The 18,181-nt window shown below is 38.1% G+C and overlaps 1 protein-coding gene across 2 annotated transcripts in view; it reads right to left on the bottom strand.

Moving 5' to 3' along the window:
- Window positions 1-18,181, bottom strand: part of LOC126236743 (patronin) — a 438,638-nt gene that overhangs the window by 140,790 nt on the left and 279,667 nt on the right. For both annotated transcript variants that reach the window (XM_049946276.1, XM_049946277.1), the window contains one exon: window positions 8,424-8,550. In XM_049946276.1, coding sequence (XP_049802233.1) covers window positions 8,424-8,550 — 127 coding nt within the window. The remainder of the gene's footprint in view (window positions 1-8,423; window positions 8,551-18,181) is intronic.

Genomic DNA, 18,181 nt, shown 5'->3' with positions numbered 1-18,181 from the left:
AAGCAAAGTAATGTCAAAAATGAAAAGGACTTCTGACTTCAGATAGACTGAATGCTGATACACCGAACATCACAACTGTGGAGAGAAAGTATGGACCACTGACACTTCCATTCCAGGTGATAGCAGAACTGACTCCAAGGACTTGAGAGTTGAACTACAGTGACTTTGGCATAAACCAGGGAAAATGGTCCCAAAGGTTCTCAGCAAACTGAGAACAGTGCCAGAAGAGCTTAGCTGGCACTTTAAAACCATTGGCATTGATAAAATATCAACCTGCCAACTGCAAAAAGCCACTTCACTGGGATCTGCACAAATTATCTGCCAATAAATGATACAGGCCTAGACAGTTGCGATGTGTCCAACTAGCAATAAAATATGAAATCCAGCAAAGTGAACTCATTTGCTATGTTTACTATTATTATTATTATTATTATTATTATACTTTCTCAGACGTTAAGTCTGGTTGAGAATAGAAAGTGACGCGGACCTTGATCAAGCGTCACTTCCTATTAACTGTACGGTATGTGTTATATTGCATTTAGGAACTTTCGGGTAATTGAACATGTATCAATAATTACGGATTTCTGTAGTTGTATATATATGTTTGGATGTAGCTGTATTGCATTGATGTACTGGTGGATATTGTGTGGTATGACTCATGTAGTTGATAGTATAACTGGTATAATGTCAACTTTATCCTGATGCCACATGTCTTTGACTTCCTCAGCCAGTTGGATGTATTTTTCAATTTTTTCTCCTGTTTTCTTTTGTATATTTGTTGTATTGGGTTTGGATATTTCGATTAGTTGCGTTAATTTCTTCTTTTTATTGGTGAGTATGATGTCAGGTTTGTTATGTGGCGTTGTTTTATCTGTTATAATGGTTCTGTTCCAGTATAATTTGTATTCATCATTCTCCAGTACATTTTGTGGTGCATACTTGTATGTAGGAACGTGTTGTTTTATAAGTTTATGTTGTAAGGCAAGCTGTTGATGTATTATTTTTGCGACATTGTCATGTCTTCTGGGGTATTCTGTATTTGCTAGATTGCGCATCCGCTTGTGATGTGATCTACTGTTTCTATTTGTTGTTTACAAAGTCTGCATTTATCTGTTGTGGTATTGGGATCTTTAATAATATGCTTGCTGTAATACCTGGTGTTTATTGTTTGATCCTGTATTGCAATCATGAATCCTTCTGTCTCACTGTATATATTGCCTTTCCTTAGCCACGTGTTGGATGCGTCTTGATCGATGTGTGGCTGTGTTAGATGATACGGGTGCTTGCCATGAAGTGTTTTCTTTTTCCAATTTACTTTCTTCGTATCTGTTGATGTTATGTGATCTAAAGGGTTGTAGAAGTGGTTATGAAATTGCAGTGGTGTAGCCGATGTATTTATATGAGTAATTGCTTTGTGTATTTTGCTAGTTTCTGCGCGTTCTAGAAAGAATTTTCTTAAATTGTCTACCTGTCCATAATGTAGGTTTTTTATATCGATAAATCCCCTTCCTCCTTCCTTTCTGCTTAATGTGAATCTTTCTGTTGCTGAATGTATGTGATGTATTCTATATTTATGGCATTGTGATCGTGTAAGTGTATTGAGTGCTTCTAGGTCTGTGTTACTCCATTTCACTACTCCAAATGAGTAGGTCAATATTGGTATGGCATAAGCATTTATAGCTTTGGTCTTGTTTCTTGCTGTCAATTCTGTTTTCAGTATTTTTGTTAGTCTTTGTCTATATTTTTCTTTTAGTTCTTCTTTAATATTTGTATTATCTATTCCTATTTTTTGTCTGTATCCTAGGTATTTATAGGCATCTGTCTTTTCCATCGCTTCTATGCAGTCGCTGTGGTTATCAAGTATGTAATCTTCTTGTTTAGTGTGTTTTCCCTTGACTATGCTATTTTTCTTACATTTGTCTGTTCCAAAAGCCATATTTATATCATTGCTGAATACTTCTGTTATCTTTAATAATTGGTTGAGTTGTTGATTGGTTGCTGCCAGTAGTTTTAGATCATCCATGTATAGCAAATGTGTGATTTTGTGTGGGTATGTTCCAGTAATATTATATCCATAATTTGAATTATTTAGCATGTTGGATAGTGGGTTCAGAGCAAGACAGAACCAGAAAGGACTTAATGAGTCTCCTTGGTATATTCCACGCTTAATCTGTATTGGCTGTGATGTGATATTATCTGAATTTGTTTGGATATTAAGTGTGGTTTTCCAGTTTTTCATTACTATGTTTAGGAACTGTATCAATTTAGGATCTACTTTGTATATTTCCAATATTTGTAGTAACCATGAGTGGGGTACACTATCAAAAGCTTTTTGGTAATCAATGTATGCGTAGTGTAGAGACCTTTGTTTAGTTTTAGCTTGATATGTCACCTCTGCATCTATTATCAGTTGCTCTTTACATCCTCGCGCTCCTTTGCAGCAGCCTTTTTGTTCTTCATTTATAATTTTGTTCTGTGTTGTATGTGTCATTAATTTCTGTTTAATGACTGAAGTTAATATTTTGTAGATTGTTGGTAGGCATGTTATGGGGCGATATTTAGCTGGGTTTGCTGTGTCTGCTTGATCTTTAGGTTTCAGATAAGTTATTCCATGTGTAAGTGTATCAGGGAATGTGTATGGGTCTCCAATGTAACTGTTAAATAATTTAGTTAGATGTGAATGTGTTGAGGTGAACTTCTTTAGCCAGAAATTTGCTATTTTATCATTTCCAGGGGCTTTCCAATTGTGCGTAGAATTAATTGCTCGGGTGACTTCATGTTGCAAAATTATCACTTCAGGCATTTGTGGTATCATCTTGTATGTATCTGTTTCTGCTTGTATCCACCGTGCATGCCTGTTATGTTGTACCGGGTTTGACCATATGCTGCTCCAGAAGTGTTCCATGTCTCTCATGTTTGGTGGATTGTCTATTTTTATGTGTGTGTTTTCTATTGTTTGGTAAAATTTCTTTTGGTTTGTGTTGAATGTTTGGTTTTGTTTCCTTCTATTTTCACTTTTTTTGTATCTTCTAAGTCGTTTCGCCAAAGCTTGTAATTTTTGCTTCTTTTCATCTAATTGCTCTATTGCTTCTTGTTGTGAGATTTTACCTAACCTTTTTCGTTTTTTGTCTGATATTTCATTTCTTATAAATTGTGTTAGCTGTCCGATGTCTTTTCTCAGTTTTTCTATTCTGATCTGTAGCCTGTGTTGCCATGGTGGTTTTGTGGGTTTCTTCTGTGTGTTGGTTGGTTCTGATATCTGCCTAGTGTGTATATTTAGTGTAGTGAGTGCTCCTACATAAACCAGTAGTTGTAACTTATTATTATTATTATCTTTACTTTCTCAGACGTTAAGTCTGGTGAGGAATGGAGTGACGCGGACCTTTATCAAGCGTCACTTCCTTTTTGCTGTACGGTATATATTATATTGCATTTAGGAACTTTCGGGTAATTGAACATGTATCAACAATTACGGATTTCTGTAATTGTATATATATGTTTGGATGTAGCTGTATTGCATTGATGTATTGGTGGATATTGTGTGGTATGACTCCTGTAGTTGATAGTATAATTGGTATGATGTCAACTTTATCCTGATGCCACATGTCTTTGACTTCCTCAGCCAGTTGGATGTATTTTTCAATTTTTTCTCCTGTTTTCTTTTGTATATTTGTTGTATTGCGTATGGATATTTCGATTAGTTGTGTTAATTTCTTCTTTTTATTGGTGAGTATGATGTCAGGTTTGTTATGTGGCGTTGTTTTATCTGTTATAATGGTTCTGTTCCAGTATAATTTGTATTCATCATTCTCCAGTACATTTTGTGGTGCATACTTGTATGTAGGAACGTGTTGTTTTATAAGTTTATGTTGTAAGGCAAGCTGTTGATGTATTATTTTTGCGACATTGTCATGTCTTCTGGGGTATTCTGTATTTGCTAGTATTGTACATCCGCTTGTGATGTGATCTACTGTTTCTATTTGTTGTTTACAAAGTCTGCATTTATCTGTTGTGGTATTGGGATCTTTAATAATATGCTTGCTGAAATACCTGGTGTTTATTGTTTGATCCTGTATTGCAATCATGAATCCTTCTGTCTCACTGTATATATTGCCTTTTCTTAGCCATGTGTTGGATGCGTCTTGATCGATGTGTGGCTGTGTTAGATGATATGGGTGCTTGCCATGAAGTGTTTTCTTTTTCCAATTTGCTTTCTTCGTATCTGTTGATGTTATGTGATCTAAAGGGTTGTAGAAGTGGTTATGAAATTGCAGTGGTGTAGCCGATGTATTTATATGAGTGATTGCCTTGTGTATTTTGCTAGTTTCTGCTCGTTCTATAAAGAATTTTCTTAAATTGTCTACCTGTCCATAATGTAGGTTTTTTATGTCGATAAATCCCCTTCCTCCTTCCTTTCTGCTTAATGTGAATCTTTCTGTTGCTGAATGTATGTGATGTATTCTATATTTGTGGCATTGTGATCGTGTAAGTGTATTGAGTGCTTCTAGGTCTGTGTTACTCCATTTCACTACTCCAAATGAGTAGGTCAATATTGGTATGGCATAAGTATTTATAGCTTTTGTCTTGTTTCTTGCTGTCAGTTCTGTTTTCAGTATTTTTGTTAGTCTTTGTCTATATTTTTCTTTTAGTTCTTCTTTAATATTTGTATTATCTATTCCTATTTTTTGCCTGTATCCTAGATATTTATAGGCATCCGTTTTTTCCATCGCTTCTATGCAGTCGCTGTTATCCAATATGTAATCTTCTTGTTTAGTGTGTTTTCCCTTGACTATGCTATTTTTCTTACATTTGTCTGTTCCAAAAGCCATACTTATATCATTGCTGAATACTTCTGTTATCTTTAGTAATTGGTTGAGTTGTTGATTTGTTGCTGCCAGTAGTTTTAGATCATCCATGTATAGCAAATGTGTGATTTTGTGTGGGTATGTTCCAGTAATATTGTATCCATAATTTGTATTATTTAGCATGTTGGATAGTGGGTTCAGAGCAAGGCAGAACCAGAAAGGACTTAATGAGTCTCCTTGGTATATTCCACGCTTAATCTGTATTGGCTGTGATGTGATATTATTTGAATTTGTTTGGATATTAAGTGTGGTTTTCCAATTTTTCATTACTATGTTTAGGAACTGTATCAATTTAGGATCTACTTTGTATATTTCCAATATTTGTAGTAACCATGAGTGGGGTACACTATCAAAAGCTTTTTGGTAATCAATGTATGCGTAGTGTAGCGACCTTTGTTTAGTTTTAGCTTGATATGTCACCTCTGCATCTATTATCAGTTGCTCTTTACATCCTCGTGCTCCTTTGCAACAGCCTTTTTGCTCTTCATTTATAATTTTGTTCTGTGTTGTATGTGTAATTAATTTCTGTTTAATGATTGAAGTTAATATTTTGTATATTGTTGGTAGGCATGTTATGGGGCGATATTTAGCTGGGTTCGCTGTGTCTGCTTGATCTTTAGGTTTCAGATAAGTTATTCCATGTGTAAGTGTATCAGGGAATGTGTATGGGTCTCCAATGTAACTGTTAAATAATTTAGTTAGATGTGAATGTGTTGAGGTGAACTTCCTTAACCAGAAATTTGCTATTTTATCATTTCCAGGGGCTTTCCAATTGTGAGTAGAATTAATTGCTTGGGTGACTTCATGTTGCAAAATTATCACTTCAGGCATTTGTGGTATTATCTTGTTTGTGTCTGTTTCTGTTTGTATCCACCGTGCATGCCTGTTATGTTGTACCGGGTTTGACCATATGTTGCTCCAGAAGTGTTCCATGTCTGTTATGTTTGGTGGATTGTTTATTTTAATGTGTGTGTTATCTATTGTCTGGTAAAATTTCTTTTGGTTTGTGTTGAATGTTTGGTTTTGTTTCCTTCTATTTTCACTTTTTTTGTATCTTCTGAGTCGTTTGGCTAATGCTTGTAATTTCTGCTTCTTTTCGTCTAATTGCTCTGTCGCTTCTTGTTGTGAGATTTTACCTAACCTTTTTCGTTTTTTTTCCGAGATTTCATTTCTTATAAATTGTGTTAGCTGTCCGATGTCTTTTCTCAGTTTTTCTATTCTGATCTGTAGCCTGTGTTGCCATGCTGGTTTTGTGGTTTTCTTCTGTATGTTGGTTGGTTCTGATCTCTGTCTAGTGTGTATATTTAGTGTAGTGAGTGCTCCTATATAAACCAGTAGTTGTAACTCTTCCATAGTTGTGTTTTCATTTATTTTGTTGTGTATGATTGTGTTGATAGTTTTTATTGTTGTTTCGACTTGTGGGTTATTTGGTGGTCTATGCAAGAATGGTCTAATGTCTGTATTTGTGTCTTTGTATTCTATATATGTTAGCTGAAATTTTTCTTCTATATCTAGCATCTGTGTCACTTCGTGTTCTATTTGTGCTTGTTCTGGTGGCTGTCTTAAGATTTCGTTTTCCTCTGATTGTTTAATTGGTGCGTGTTGTTCTTTGTTTGTTTGCTCTGGGATGTTTGAGTCCATTACTGTATTTTCTTCTTCTTCTGATTGCACATTATTTTGTTCCAGTATTTGTTGTACTTCTTGTTTGATGTTTTCTAATTCTGACTGGGGTATCCTGTTATTTTTGATTATTACACGGATCTGATCAGCTAGTCGTTGTTCTGTTAAAAATTTTAATTCTGGGTATCTGGTAATAAATGTTGTGTATACTTGTGATCTGTATCCAGTTGTGTTGGTTCCTAGGTTTGTTGCTTGGTAATAACAGAACATGAGGTGTCGATTAACTTCATCTGACCATCTCATCCTCTGTCTTTGTTTTCCTTCTAGGGTGGTTGCAGGAAGCATATCCTGCAAAACACCTCTATTTGGATTTAAATCATTTTCCAGTTGGCTAGCAGTGTCGTTACCATTGTGGGCGGGCATAGGGTTCAAGCGTCGTCCCCGACCATGACGGCGCTTGTCCGAGGCTTCTTTAGTTCTGTCCTGAACCAACTAATCACACTAAAAGGGGGGTTAGCCCTATTAGTGGTTTGTTCTTTTCGTCGCCTTTTACGACTGGCAGAACATACCGGAGGCCTATTCTTATATTATTAGTGCTATTACTATTATTAGTGCTATTACTATTATTAGTGCTATTACTATTACAGTCCTATTTTGGAATACTAGGAATGTCTCAACCAGAAAATGAAGGAACTTACATACCTGCTCGTCTCTTGCATTTTACACTTTATGCAATGTTCAAAAATTTGGATGATTCAATTACTGTTAGGTAGCAATGATATTCCATCAGGTGTAGCTATATTCTGATTATTGGACATAGTTCAAACATTCAGTATTTTTCAATAAGAGAGTGATGTACCTTGATGGCTGAGTGTCAGACTACAATCTAAAAAACGTAAGGGGCCGACAACAGATAGTTCCTAAATTTCTTCTTCTGTTGCTTTTTGCTGCTTTGACCAGAGACAATATTTTTTCTTTTACTTCTGAGAAATGCCTAACTGCACTGTAATTGTATTCCACATTGAACTGTACTTCCTTCAATCATAACTGGTTCAACTGGTCGGTCAGTTCAGAGATTGGAGAAAGGCAAGAGTGGACCACATCCAACAGGATAATGCCTATTAAGACAAAGTGGTATGCACTTTTGGGTGAAGCTAATTTCACTTCTACTTCTAGTGAAAAGAAAAATATGTTTAACAGTGATAAACACACTCCCTTTTAATATTTAGTACTGTGTGTATCACAAATGCACATAGTTTGATTTCGTAGGCTGGACTTTTACAGCCATATTACCCACCTGTTTATCTCAAAATAACTCAAAATAAAATAACACACGTATGAAGGAGTTATTGTTATGTCAAAAGGAGGTTAACTTTCCTGGGGAATAGTTCTCTATCGTGGTAAATACAGGAATACATGAAAAAGAATAATCATTTCCAGTTTTACACTCTAATGACATAAATCAGATATTTTAATTAACAATGACCATTAAGCCTTCATCCCATTCTCAATTTCTAATTAAGATATAGAATTATGTTCATATCAACTATGGGGAACCATGTAAGAAGGGGATCTTAATTTGCATCTGAGAATAACAGTGTCATTACTGCACCCTGCTGTGTCATCTTCAGTTCTATCACAAAGCAGTTATACTAAATCATTGCAGGAAATATATATTCTTCTTGTGTTTCTGTTGCTTTGAATAAAATAATATCTTCAAATGGATATCACACAATACTACTTTGATGTCACTATGGGCACATAAAAGTGAGCATCGTAGAACTTTCTGTTGTTTCCCACTGACACTGGGAATCACGTGAAATTCATTATGAGTAGTTTTTGTCCGAGATGATGACTCCTACAAATCCCAAATATTCGAAGCTCCTTGATCTCATACAGAAAAATTGTGTGCATTTCCTGTTCACAGGCACAATTTACCTTTCTTCCTGCATAGTGTTCTTCTCCAAATGATCCATGGATCCTTTTGTCTGCATATCATTTTGCTGAAGTGAGTAGGATTTCTTGAGAGTGTAAGATGCTTGAATCATGGGTGAAGATTTTGACACTGTAAAAGTAAACACACGATGCTGCCAAAATCAAAAGCAGTAAGTAATATGAGACAGTTCACATTGTTTATTTATTTTATTTCATAACTTATGTCTTGTTACAAACCAAAGTAATATATCAATGAAAACAAAGATAAAACATCTACTCACCAAGTGGCTGCAGAGCACACACATAAAAGGCTGTTGTGATTGTGTGATTAGCAAGCTTTCAGAGCCAGTGGTTCCTTCTTCAGGCAGAAGGGTTGAAGGTGAAGGAAGAAGGATGAAGGAAAAAGATTGGAAAGGTCAAGGAAAAGGGGTAGATTTTGGGAAAGTCACCCAGAACCACGTGTCAGGGGAGACTTACCGTATGGTATGACAAGGAAAGACTGATCGGGGACTGCAACGGATGAGATTTGAAAACCTGAGAGCGTAAAAGGTTGAAGACAGGGTAATATGCAAGACAAAGATTACCACCAAAAACATCGTGCATGAGTTAATAAGAATGAGAAGCTAAGTGCATTGTACTTAACAGGGGTGGGAGGGGGCAGTGAAAATTAGACGGGAAAGACAATGAAAGATGTAGAAAACTAAAACAGAGTGAAGCAAAGAGTAGTTACAGAGAAGAAAAGCTGAGGTGGAACAAATTAACATGAATTAAGGCTAGGTGAGTGGCAAGAACCAAGGACATGTTTTCGTGCTAGTCGTCACCTGCAGAGCTATGAGAAACTGGTGTGGAGCATGTGGTAAAACAGGCACCAAGGTCACAAATGTCATGTTGTAGAGCATGCGCACCAAAAGGATATTGCAAGTTGCCAGTATATACCCTCTGCCTATCCCCATTCATCCTAATTAATAATTTGGTGGTAGTCATGCCAATGTCAAAGGATGAACAGTGTTTACATTATAGCTGGTAAAATACGTGTCGTTTCATAGGTGGCTCCCCTTTGATAGTATATGTTTTTCCAGTTACAAGGCTAGGTGGTGCTAGGAGGGTGCATAGGCCTTGTAACTGGCAAAACATGGAATAGCAAAGGGAGAGCCACTTGCGAAACGACACATCATATACCAGCTATTATGCAAACACTGTTCAGCCTTCTACATCAGCATGACTACCAACAAATTATCGATTAGGATGAATGGGCATAGGCAGACGGTATACAGGGTGGTCCATTGATTGTGACCAGGCCAAATATCTCACAAAATAAGCGTCAAACTAAATAACTACAAAGAACGAAACTTGTCTAGCTTGAAGGGGGAAACCAGATGGCGCTATGGTTGGCCCACTAGATGGCGCTGCCGTAGTCAAACGGATATCAACAGCATTTTTTTAAAATAGGAACCCACATTTTTATTACATACTCGTGTAGTACGTAAAGAAACATTAATGTTTCAGTTGGGCCACTTTTTTTGTTTTGTGATGGACGGCGCTGTAATAGTCACAAACATATGGCTCACAATATTAGACGAACAGTTGATAACAGGTAGGTTTTTTAAATTAAAATACAGAACGTAGCTACGTTTTAACATTTTAGTTCTGTTGCTCCAATGTGATACATGTACCTTTGTGAACTTATCATTTCTGAGAACGCATGCTGTTACAGTGTGATTACTTATAAATACCACATTAATGCAATAAATGCTCAAAATAATGTCCGTCAACCTCAATGCATTTGGCAATATGTGTAACGACATTCCTCTCAACAGCGAGTAGTTCGCCTTCCGTAATGTTTGCACGTGCACTGACAATGCGCTGACGCACGTTGTCAGGCATTGTCAGTGGATCACAATAGCAAATATCCTTAACTTTACCCACAGAAAGAAATCCAGGGACGTCAGATCTGGTGAATGTGCAGGCCAATCCACCTGTCATGAAATATGCTATTCAATACCACTTCAACAGCATGCGAGCTATGTGCCGGACATCCATATGTTGGAAGTACAATGCCATTCTGTCATGCAGTGAAACATCTTGTAGTAACATTGGTAGAACATTATGTAGGAAATCAGCATACACTGCACCATTCAGATTGCCATCGATAAAATGGGAACCAATTATCCTTCTTCCCATAATGCCGCACCATACATTAACCCACCAAGGTCGCTGATGTTCCACCTGTTGCAGCCATCGTGGATTTTCCGTTGCCCAATAGTGCATATTATGCCGGTTTACGTTACCGCTGTTCGTGAATGACGCTTCCTCGCAAAATAGAACGCGTGCAAAAAATCTGTCATCGGCCCGTAATTTCTCTTGCGCCCAGTGATAGAACTGTACACGACGTTCAAAGTCATCATTGCCATGGAATTCCCGGTGCATAGAAATGTGGTACGGGTGCAATCAAGGTTGATGTAGCATTGTCAACACCGACATTTTTGAGATTCCCGATTCTCCTGCGATTTGTCTGCTACTGATATGTGGATTAGCCTTGACAGCAGCTAAAACACCTACTTGGGCATCATGATTTGCTGCAGGTCGTGGTTGACATTTCACATGTGGCTGAACACTTCCTGTTTCCTTAAATAACTTAACTATCTGGCGAACGGTCCAGACACTTGGATGTTGTCATCTAGGGTACCGAGCAGCATACATAGCACACGCTCATTGGGCATTTTGACCATAATAGCCATACATCAACACGATATCGACCTTTTCCGCAATTGGTAAATGGTCTATTTTAACACGGGTAATGTATCACGAAGCAAATACCGTCCACACTGGTGGAATGTTACGTGATACTACGTACTTATACGTTTGTGACTGTTACAGCGCCATCTATCATCAAGCAAAAAAAGTGGTCCAACTAAAACATTCATATTTCTTAATGTACTACACGAATATGTAATAAAAAATGGGGGTTTCTATTTAAAAAATGCAGTTGATATCCGTTTGACCTATGGCAGCGCCATCAAGCGGGCTAACCATAGCGCCATCAGGTTCCCCCCTTCAAGCTAGATGAGTTTCGTTCTTTGTAGTTATTTTCATTTGATGCTTATTTCGTGAGATATTTGGCCCGGTCACTATCAATGGGCCACCCTGTATACTGGCAACTCACAATATCCTGTTACAGAGAATGCTCTATAACATGGCATTCGTGACCTCTGCGCCTGTTTCACCACATACGCTATCTGTATTCTTCCCCCAGACACCAGTTCCTCAGAACTAGCGCTACAACATGTCCTTGGTTCTCGCCACCCACCTCGCCTTAATTTATGTTAATTTGTTCCATCTCAGCTTTTCTTCACAGTAACTACTCTTTGCTCCACTCTGTTTTAGTTTTCTACATCTTTCATTGTCTTTCCCGTCTAATTTTCCCTGCCTCCTCCCACCTCTGTTACGTACAACGCGCTTAGCTTCTCACGCATACTAACTCATGCACGATATTGTAGTAGTAATCACTGTCTTGCATACTACCCTGTCTTTCACCTTTGAGCTCCCAGGTTTTCGAATCTCATCCAATGCAGTCCCAGCAATCAGTCTTTCCTTCTCATCCCATATGGTAAGTCTCCCCTGACACGTGGTTCTGAGTGACTTTCCCAAAATCTACTCCTTTTCCTTGGCCTCTCCAGTCCTTTTCCTTCATCCTTCTTCCTTCCCCTGCAACCTTTCTGTCTGAAGAAGGAGCTACTGGCTCTGTAAGCTTGCCAATCATAACAACCTTATGTGTGTGTTCTGCTGCTGCCTGGTGAGCAGATAAAACAAAGTAATAGATATTTATGAAGAGTTACAAAGTTACAAAAAAATGTTACTAGAGCAACCATACAACTACTCTTATCAACAGTGCAATGTTAATACTGTTAAAAGGTAAAGAAGAAAATATTCAGATGTTGCAAGTATTCAAAATAGGATACCCACAACTTTGCCGAATCAAAGTGATTGTGATTTATAAGTTAATGGTGTAATTAGATTCTGTAGGTCTCAATAAAAATGCTAACATGTTTCATTACTAATGACATATGGATTAAATGTATCCTAAGATAATTCATGAGACAATATTATTCACTATCACACATAATCCTATGCATGAAATTCTAGGAACTTTTTCATCTTCAGCAGAATTATAACTGAGGCTTATTTCCTTATATTTTCTTAACACATGTACAACATCAAATGACAGTACAATGTACTCTCAGTTATTCGTAACATAGGAAAAGTACTGCTCAACATTTTAGTGCAAAATCAATCACTTGTGACATTACTATCACACACTGGAATCGGTGAAGATTTCTTGTCAATGAAAGGAGCACTGAGTCAATATGAATGTAATCTGCCTTACTATTCAGTAACTTTATAGTAATAATGACTAACTACATTCCAGGATCCAATGGTTTTATAAATAAAATGTTAAGCTACTTGAACGTGCTGTTGGACAGTTTTGAGAACAGTTGTCCAAACTATCAAACCACATGTTTTCAGTATAATTAAGCAGAGTTCATGACTGCCCACATTTACTGAATTAACAAAATAATATTCAAAACAAGTTACAAACATTATTTCCACTATTTAGAAGAAAGTTAATGTCCATACTGCTTATTTTAGCAAGGCAGTGATTTGGGCAATGCAGTAATTTTCTAATCAATGAATTGTGGATGTTAAAAGTTGCAGTAAGAATTTTGGGACTGTAATCACATGCATTTTTTTTACAGCAATCTCCAACTGTTGACCAAAGGAAAGGCCCTTCTTTCATCATGTACCAACAGGATTTGATGTGGAATCTGACGGTGTTTCTGAGGTAAAGATAGTAAATACTGTACGAAATAGCACTTACAAGGGGAGGACGCCAATTGTGAAATTCAGATTCGATTCATACTGCGCATAATAAAAGTTCATGGCCAGAGGTGTAATGAGGCAAAGCACCAAGATGCACTTCTCAGCCGTTGTCGGGAAAATTGACAGTTAAAAGAAACCGTTGCGGTGAAATACTCTCTACGATTAATAATTTTCTATAGCGTTGTGGTGCAGCGGTAAGTGCTTTGATTCGTAATCCGAAGGTCGCCGGATCGAATCTCGTGCCATGCAGCCTTTTTTATATATATGTAAATTCCCGGCAATCAGTTGCAACAATTATGCATATAATAAGTTGTTGAAAGTCGTTTGTCGTGGAAAAACTGGCGACTTCGAACATCATTATGTTTTCCGCAAACAAAGTTGTATTTTACAAATGTTATTAATTGTCTTCATAATGTTAACCACATATAGTTAACGGAAGACGTAGAAATGATATTCCGAAACGAATACGTATAGCGTGAGTCAAACGTTCCAATTAGAATGGAGACCCCACGAACACAAATTTGCTGTGGCAGGTATGAGATATAAACTCCATTACTCACTCGTTACACTTGAAGGACAGATGTTGAATGGGCCGAAACGAGCCGCCGCATAACAGCGTAGTTGCCTGCTAACTTCGAAAGAAGGTAGATGCGGTCCCTAGCGCAACTTATAACATCGTTGAAAATCAGTGTGGACGGGAGAGCTTTGGTACACCCTGTTAAATTAATGGAAAAATGGAGGCGGTACAATTGGAGAGCGATCCGCCTTCACCAACATGCATAAGCAATTATATATATATATATAGGGAAACATTCCACGTGGGAAAAATATATCTAAAAACAAAGATGATGTGACTTACCGAACGAAAGTGATGGCAGGTCGACAGCCACACAAACAAACACAAACATACACACAAAATTCTAGCTTTCGCAACCAATGGTTGCTTCGTCAGGAAAGAGGGAAGGAGAGGGAAAGATGAAAGGATGTGGGTTTTAAGGGAGATAGTAAGGAGTCATTCCAATCCTGGGAGCGGAAAGACTTACCTTGGGGGAAAAAAGGACAGGTATACACTCGCGCACGCACACACGCACACACTTTATATATATATATATATATATATATATATATATATTTATTACAAAACACTAATAATAAAAAAAAATTGCATGGCGCGAGATTCGATCCGGCGACCTTCGGATTACGAACCCGAGCGCTTACCGCTGCGCCACGACACTGTAGAAAATTATTAATCGCAGAGAGTATTTCACCACAACGATTTCTTTTAAATGTCGATTTTCTCAACAACGGCTGAGAAGTGCATCTTGGTGCTTTGCCACATTACACCTCTGGCCATGAGCTTTTATTATGCGCAGTATGAATCGAATCTGAATTTCACAATTGGCGTCCTCCCCTTGTTAGTTTTCAATTGTGCTACAGTGCAACTACCATCTGTATCTTCCCCATTGAAAGCTTGTACTTCCCTTCATGTTATTAATTTTGTCGAACATTTATAAATGGACAATTCAAGAGGGAGGTTTGACGAGTCTAGTAAATTTACTTGAAGGAAAGTAACATTTCAGTTGCACCTTCGTGGTTTGTAAGCTTGATTATTCCAAGGATCGTATGCAGAATTTGACGAATGTAAAGCATGAAGTTCGTTGTTGACAGCCATCTGAATTGGTCAGTTAGCTGATTGTGATTGAAAATTGAAAGAATGGAGTTTTGTGCAGTTTTTAAACATTTTCATTTGAAGGTCTGGATTGCCACATAAATCAAAACAAAACTGGATGAAGCTCACACGAACTCTGCACCATCACTGAAGACCATTTACTTTTGGATTAATTAATTGATCGGACATTATCCGAAGTCAAGGTCACTCTGACCATCCAATTGAGGTCACCCCTAAGGACACCACTGACAAAATTCGTGACATGGTAATGCAAGACCACCAAATAAAAATTCTTGAGGCTGCTGGCATCTCAACTGAGTGAGTGAATAACATACTATACACAGAAGTTATGAAGAAGGTGTGTGTGAGGTGGGTGTGGCGATTGCTCGAAGTCAACCAACAGGCATCTGGTACAACATTTCACAACAATGTCTGGCAATGTTTGATCAAAATTCACAAGACTTTTTGCGTTAATTTGTGTCTGTTATTGAAACCTGGATCCATCACTACACACCATAGTCATAACAATGGACAAAGGCTGATGAAAGTGCACCAAAGAAGGCAGCTGGCAAGGAGAGAGCAACTGCTTTTTGGGATTCCCAAAGGATAATCCTCTTGGAATACTTGGAAGAAGGCAGAATCACAATTGGACCCTATTAAGCTTCATTGCTGAATCATCTGAAACTTGCGTTGGCTGAAAAACAACCAATGTTGGCTGGGGGGAAAAAAAGTACTCTTTCAGGAGGACAGTGCTGCCCTAGTAACTACTCCCTGTTAACTAACTTGAAACTTTGGCTTGTTGGGAATATATTTTCATCAAATAAGGAAGTAATAGCAGTAGTAAAGAGTATTCTTTGACATAAGCTATTGTATCAGTGGGATGAGAAAGCTGGAGGATCACTGGGCTAAGTGTATATCCCTCAAAGGAGACTGTCAAGAAGTAAAGTGAGTTGTTGATGAAACAAACATTTTTTCTTGCTTCTTTAACTAGGCTTATCAAACCACCCTCGCATGTTTTTGGGGTAAAAGAACCTAAAATGTTGTTTCTAGAAACTTTTTATGGTGTTCCATGTACAGCAAACTTAACAGTGAATTGACAGATAAAGGTGGTTTGGAAACAAAGATCAAAAATCTGTTATACATGACAAGCTGAAGCTACTGAGACGGATATTCTTTTTCACAAATCAAAAAGCTGAGGTATCCAGCTTAAAGCATCATGAAGGAATTACGTATCACAGGAGATAGCATGCAAAAATGATGAAAACAAATATTTAAACTACAAATATTAGAATAGAGGTAACTTAATAAATACACAGAAATTTTTGGTGGCTTAAAGACAAAAATGAGCACAAAGTTTATTCAGAATCAAAGGCTACAAAGGGAGATTAACATGTAACACCGAGTTTATGACTAAATCATTAGGGAAGGAACACATGCTTGAATTGGAGAGGAATGGGGAAGTAAACATACTATGTTATTTTCAAAGAAAAATTTCGCCATTAGCCTTAAGTGATTTAGTGAAACAATGAAGATAAACCTTAATTCTTGAATGGCTGCGAAGGCTAACAGTTTGTGGACATTTGTCAAATCAGATATAGCGACTACAAAATATTTTACAGTAATTGGCCTGCAAAATTAGGGGAGAAAAGATCTCATGCATATCTATTGCAGTAATACTATCGCATGTAACATCATATACGACCTTCCTATAAAGGTATTCTGTGGGGACCAAATCTTTCACTTTTTGTCTTAGGTCTTAGGCAAATAGATATCTGTCAAAGATAAAAAGACAAATTCAGATTCTGTATGTTCCAAACATAAGATTTTTCCAAGTGCTGAATAACTGTGTAGTGTTTACTAACATCAGATGCCATTCAGAGAATTAAATGACTGAAATGTGCAGCTGTTCTATTAGGAGACTGACCTTATGTGTGCAACCACAGTGAAATATATCTAAAAAGAAAGAAAGATGATGAGACTTACCAAGTCTCATCATCTTTCTTTCTTTTTAGATATATTTTTTCCACGTGGAATGTTTCCCTCTGTTATATTCAACCACAGTGAAAGTTTTACTTACCTGGCAGCTGCAGAAAAGCAGAAGAAAAATCAGGTAAAAACTATTGGAACCACAGGTTCCTCAAATGCATGATGCAACACACATTAATTATAATATATGTTGGTTCAATGTTATTAACTAAATAATATGTGGACTTAGTATAAAATCAAACAGCTCACACAATCAAAGAACTCAATATAAGTTACAACCCACGTAAATAACAGAAACCAGCACAAATAAAACTTCCTCTAAAACATTACAGATACCAGGAGAGACAGCCAGTTATCAATCATGAGAAAGCGGCACATTTAATAACAAGTGTATTACAAAATTAGTCACACAATACGAGCAATGCCAAAATAATTTAATATAACCCAAAGCATTCAATGCAATTTGCTCCAATTATGTATGCAACATAAACAGAGCACATATTCTAAACAAAAATTACAAACTATAATGAAAACTCAGAAGATGAATATACATGGTGAATAACACATTTGAAAAACACACTCACAAAAAGCACATTCGAAGTTTGATTTCAGAATTAAGTGCAGGTTGTTTGGTCAACACACAGGGTTACAAGAGATGTTCAAGAAACAATAATAGACGACTATATAAATACAAAGCATATCAGTTTGCAGACAGCACTTGGAGCCAATAAGGCAAGAGCAACAATGCGAGATAATTAAATAGCTCTTCAAGTCAAAACAAAAGGGGGGGGGGGGGGCAAAACATCGAGGCAGAGGGGGGGTGGGGGGGGAGTGCCGAAACGTCGGGGCAGAGGGGGGGAGGGGAGTGCCAAAATGTAGGGCAGAGGGGGAAGGGGGCAGTGCCGAAACGTCGGGGCAGAGGGGGAGTGCCGAAATGTCGGAGCAGGGGGATGGGGCCAAACAGCGGGACAGAGGGGGGGGGGCCAAACAGCGGGGCAGAGGGGGGGTGGGCGAAAGCGCGGGGCAGGGGGGGGGCGAAAGCGCGGGGCAGAGGGGGGGGGGCGAAAGCGCGGGGCAGGGGGGGGGCGAAAGCGCGGGGCAGGGGGGGGGCGAAAGCGCGGGGGCAGGGGGGGGCGAAACAGAGGGGGCAGAGGGGGGGGGGGGCGAAACAGAGGGGGCGGCAGAGGGGGGGGGGCGAAACAGAGGGGGCAGAGGGGGGGGGCGAAAC

This window comes from Schistocerca nitens, chromosome 2 (genome assembly GCF_023898315.1).
Source record: "Schistocerca nitens isolate TAMUIC-IGC-003100 chromosome 2, iqSchNite1.1, whole genome shotgun sequence".
NCBI lineage: Eukaryota > Metazoa > Arthropoda > Insecta > Orthoptera > Acrididae > Schistocerca > Schistocerca nitens.
The sequence above is the reverse complement of the archived record's forward strand: the minus strand, read 5'-3'. Positions and strand labels throughout refer to the sequence as shown.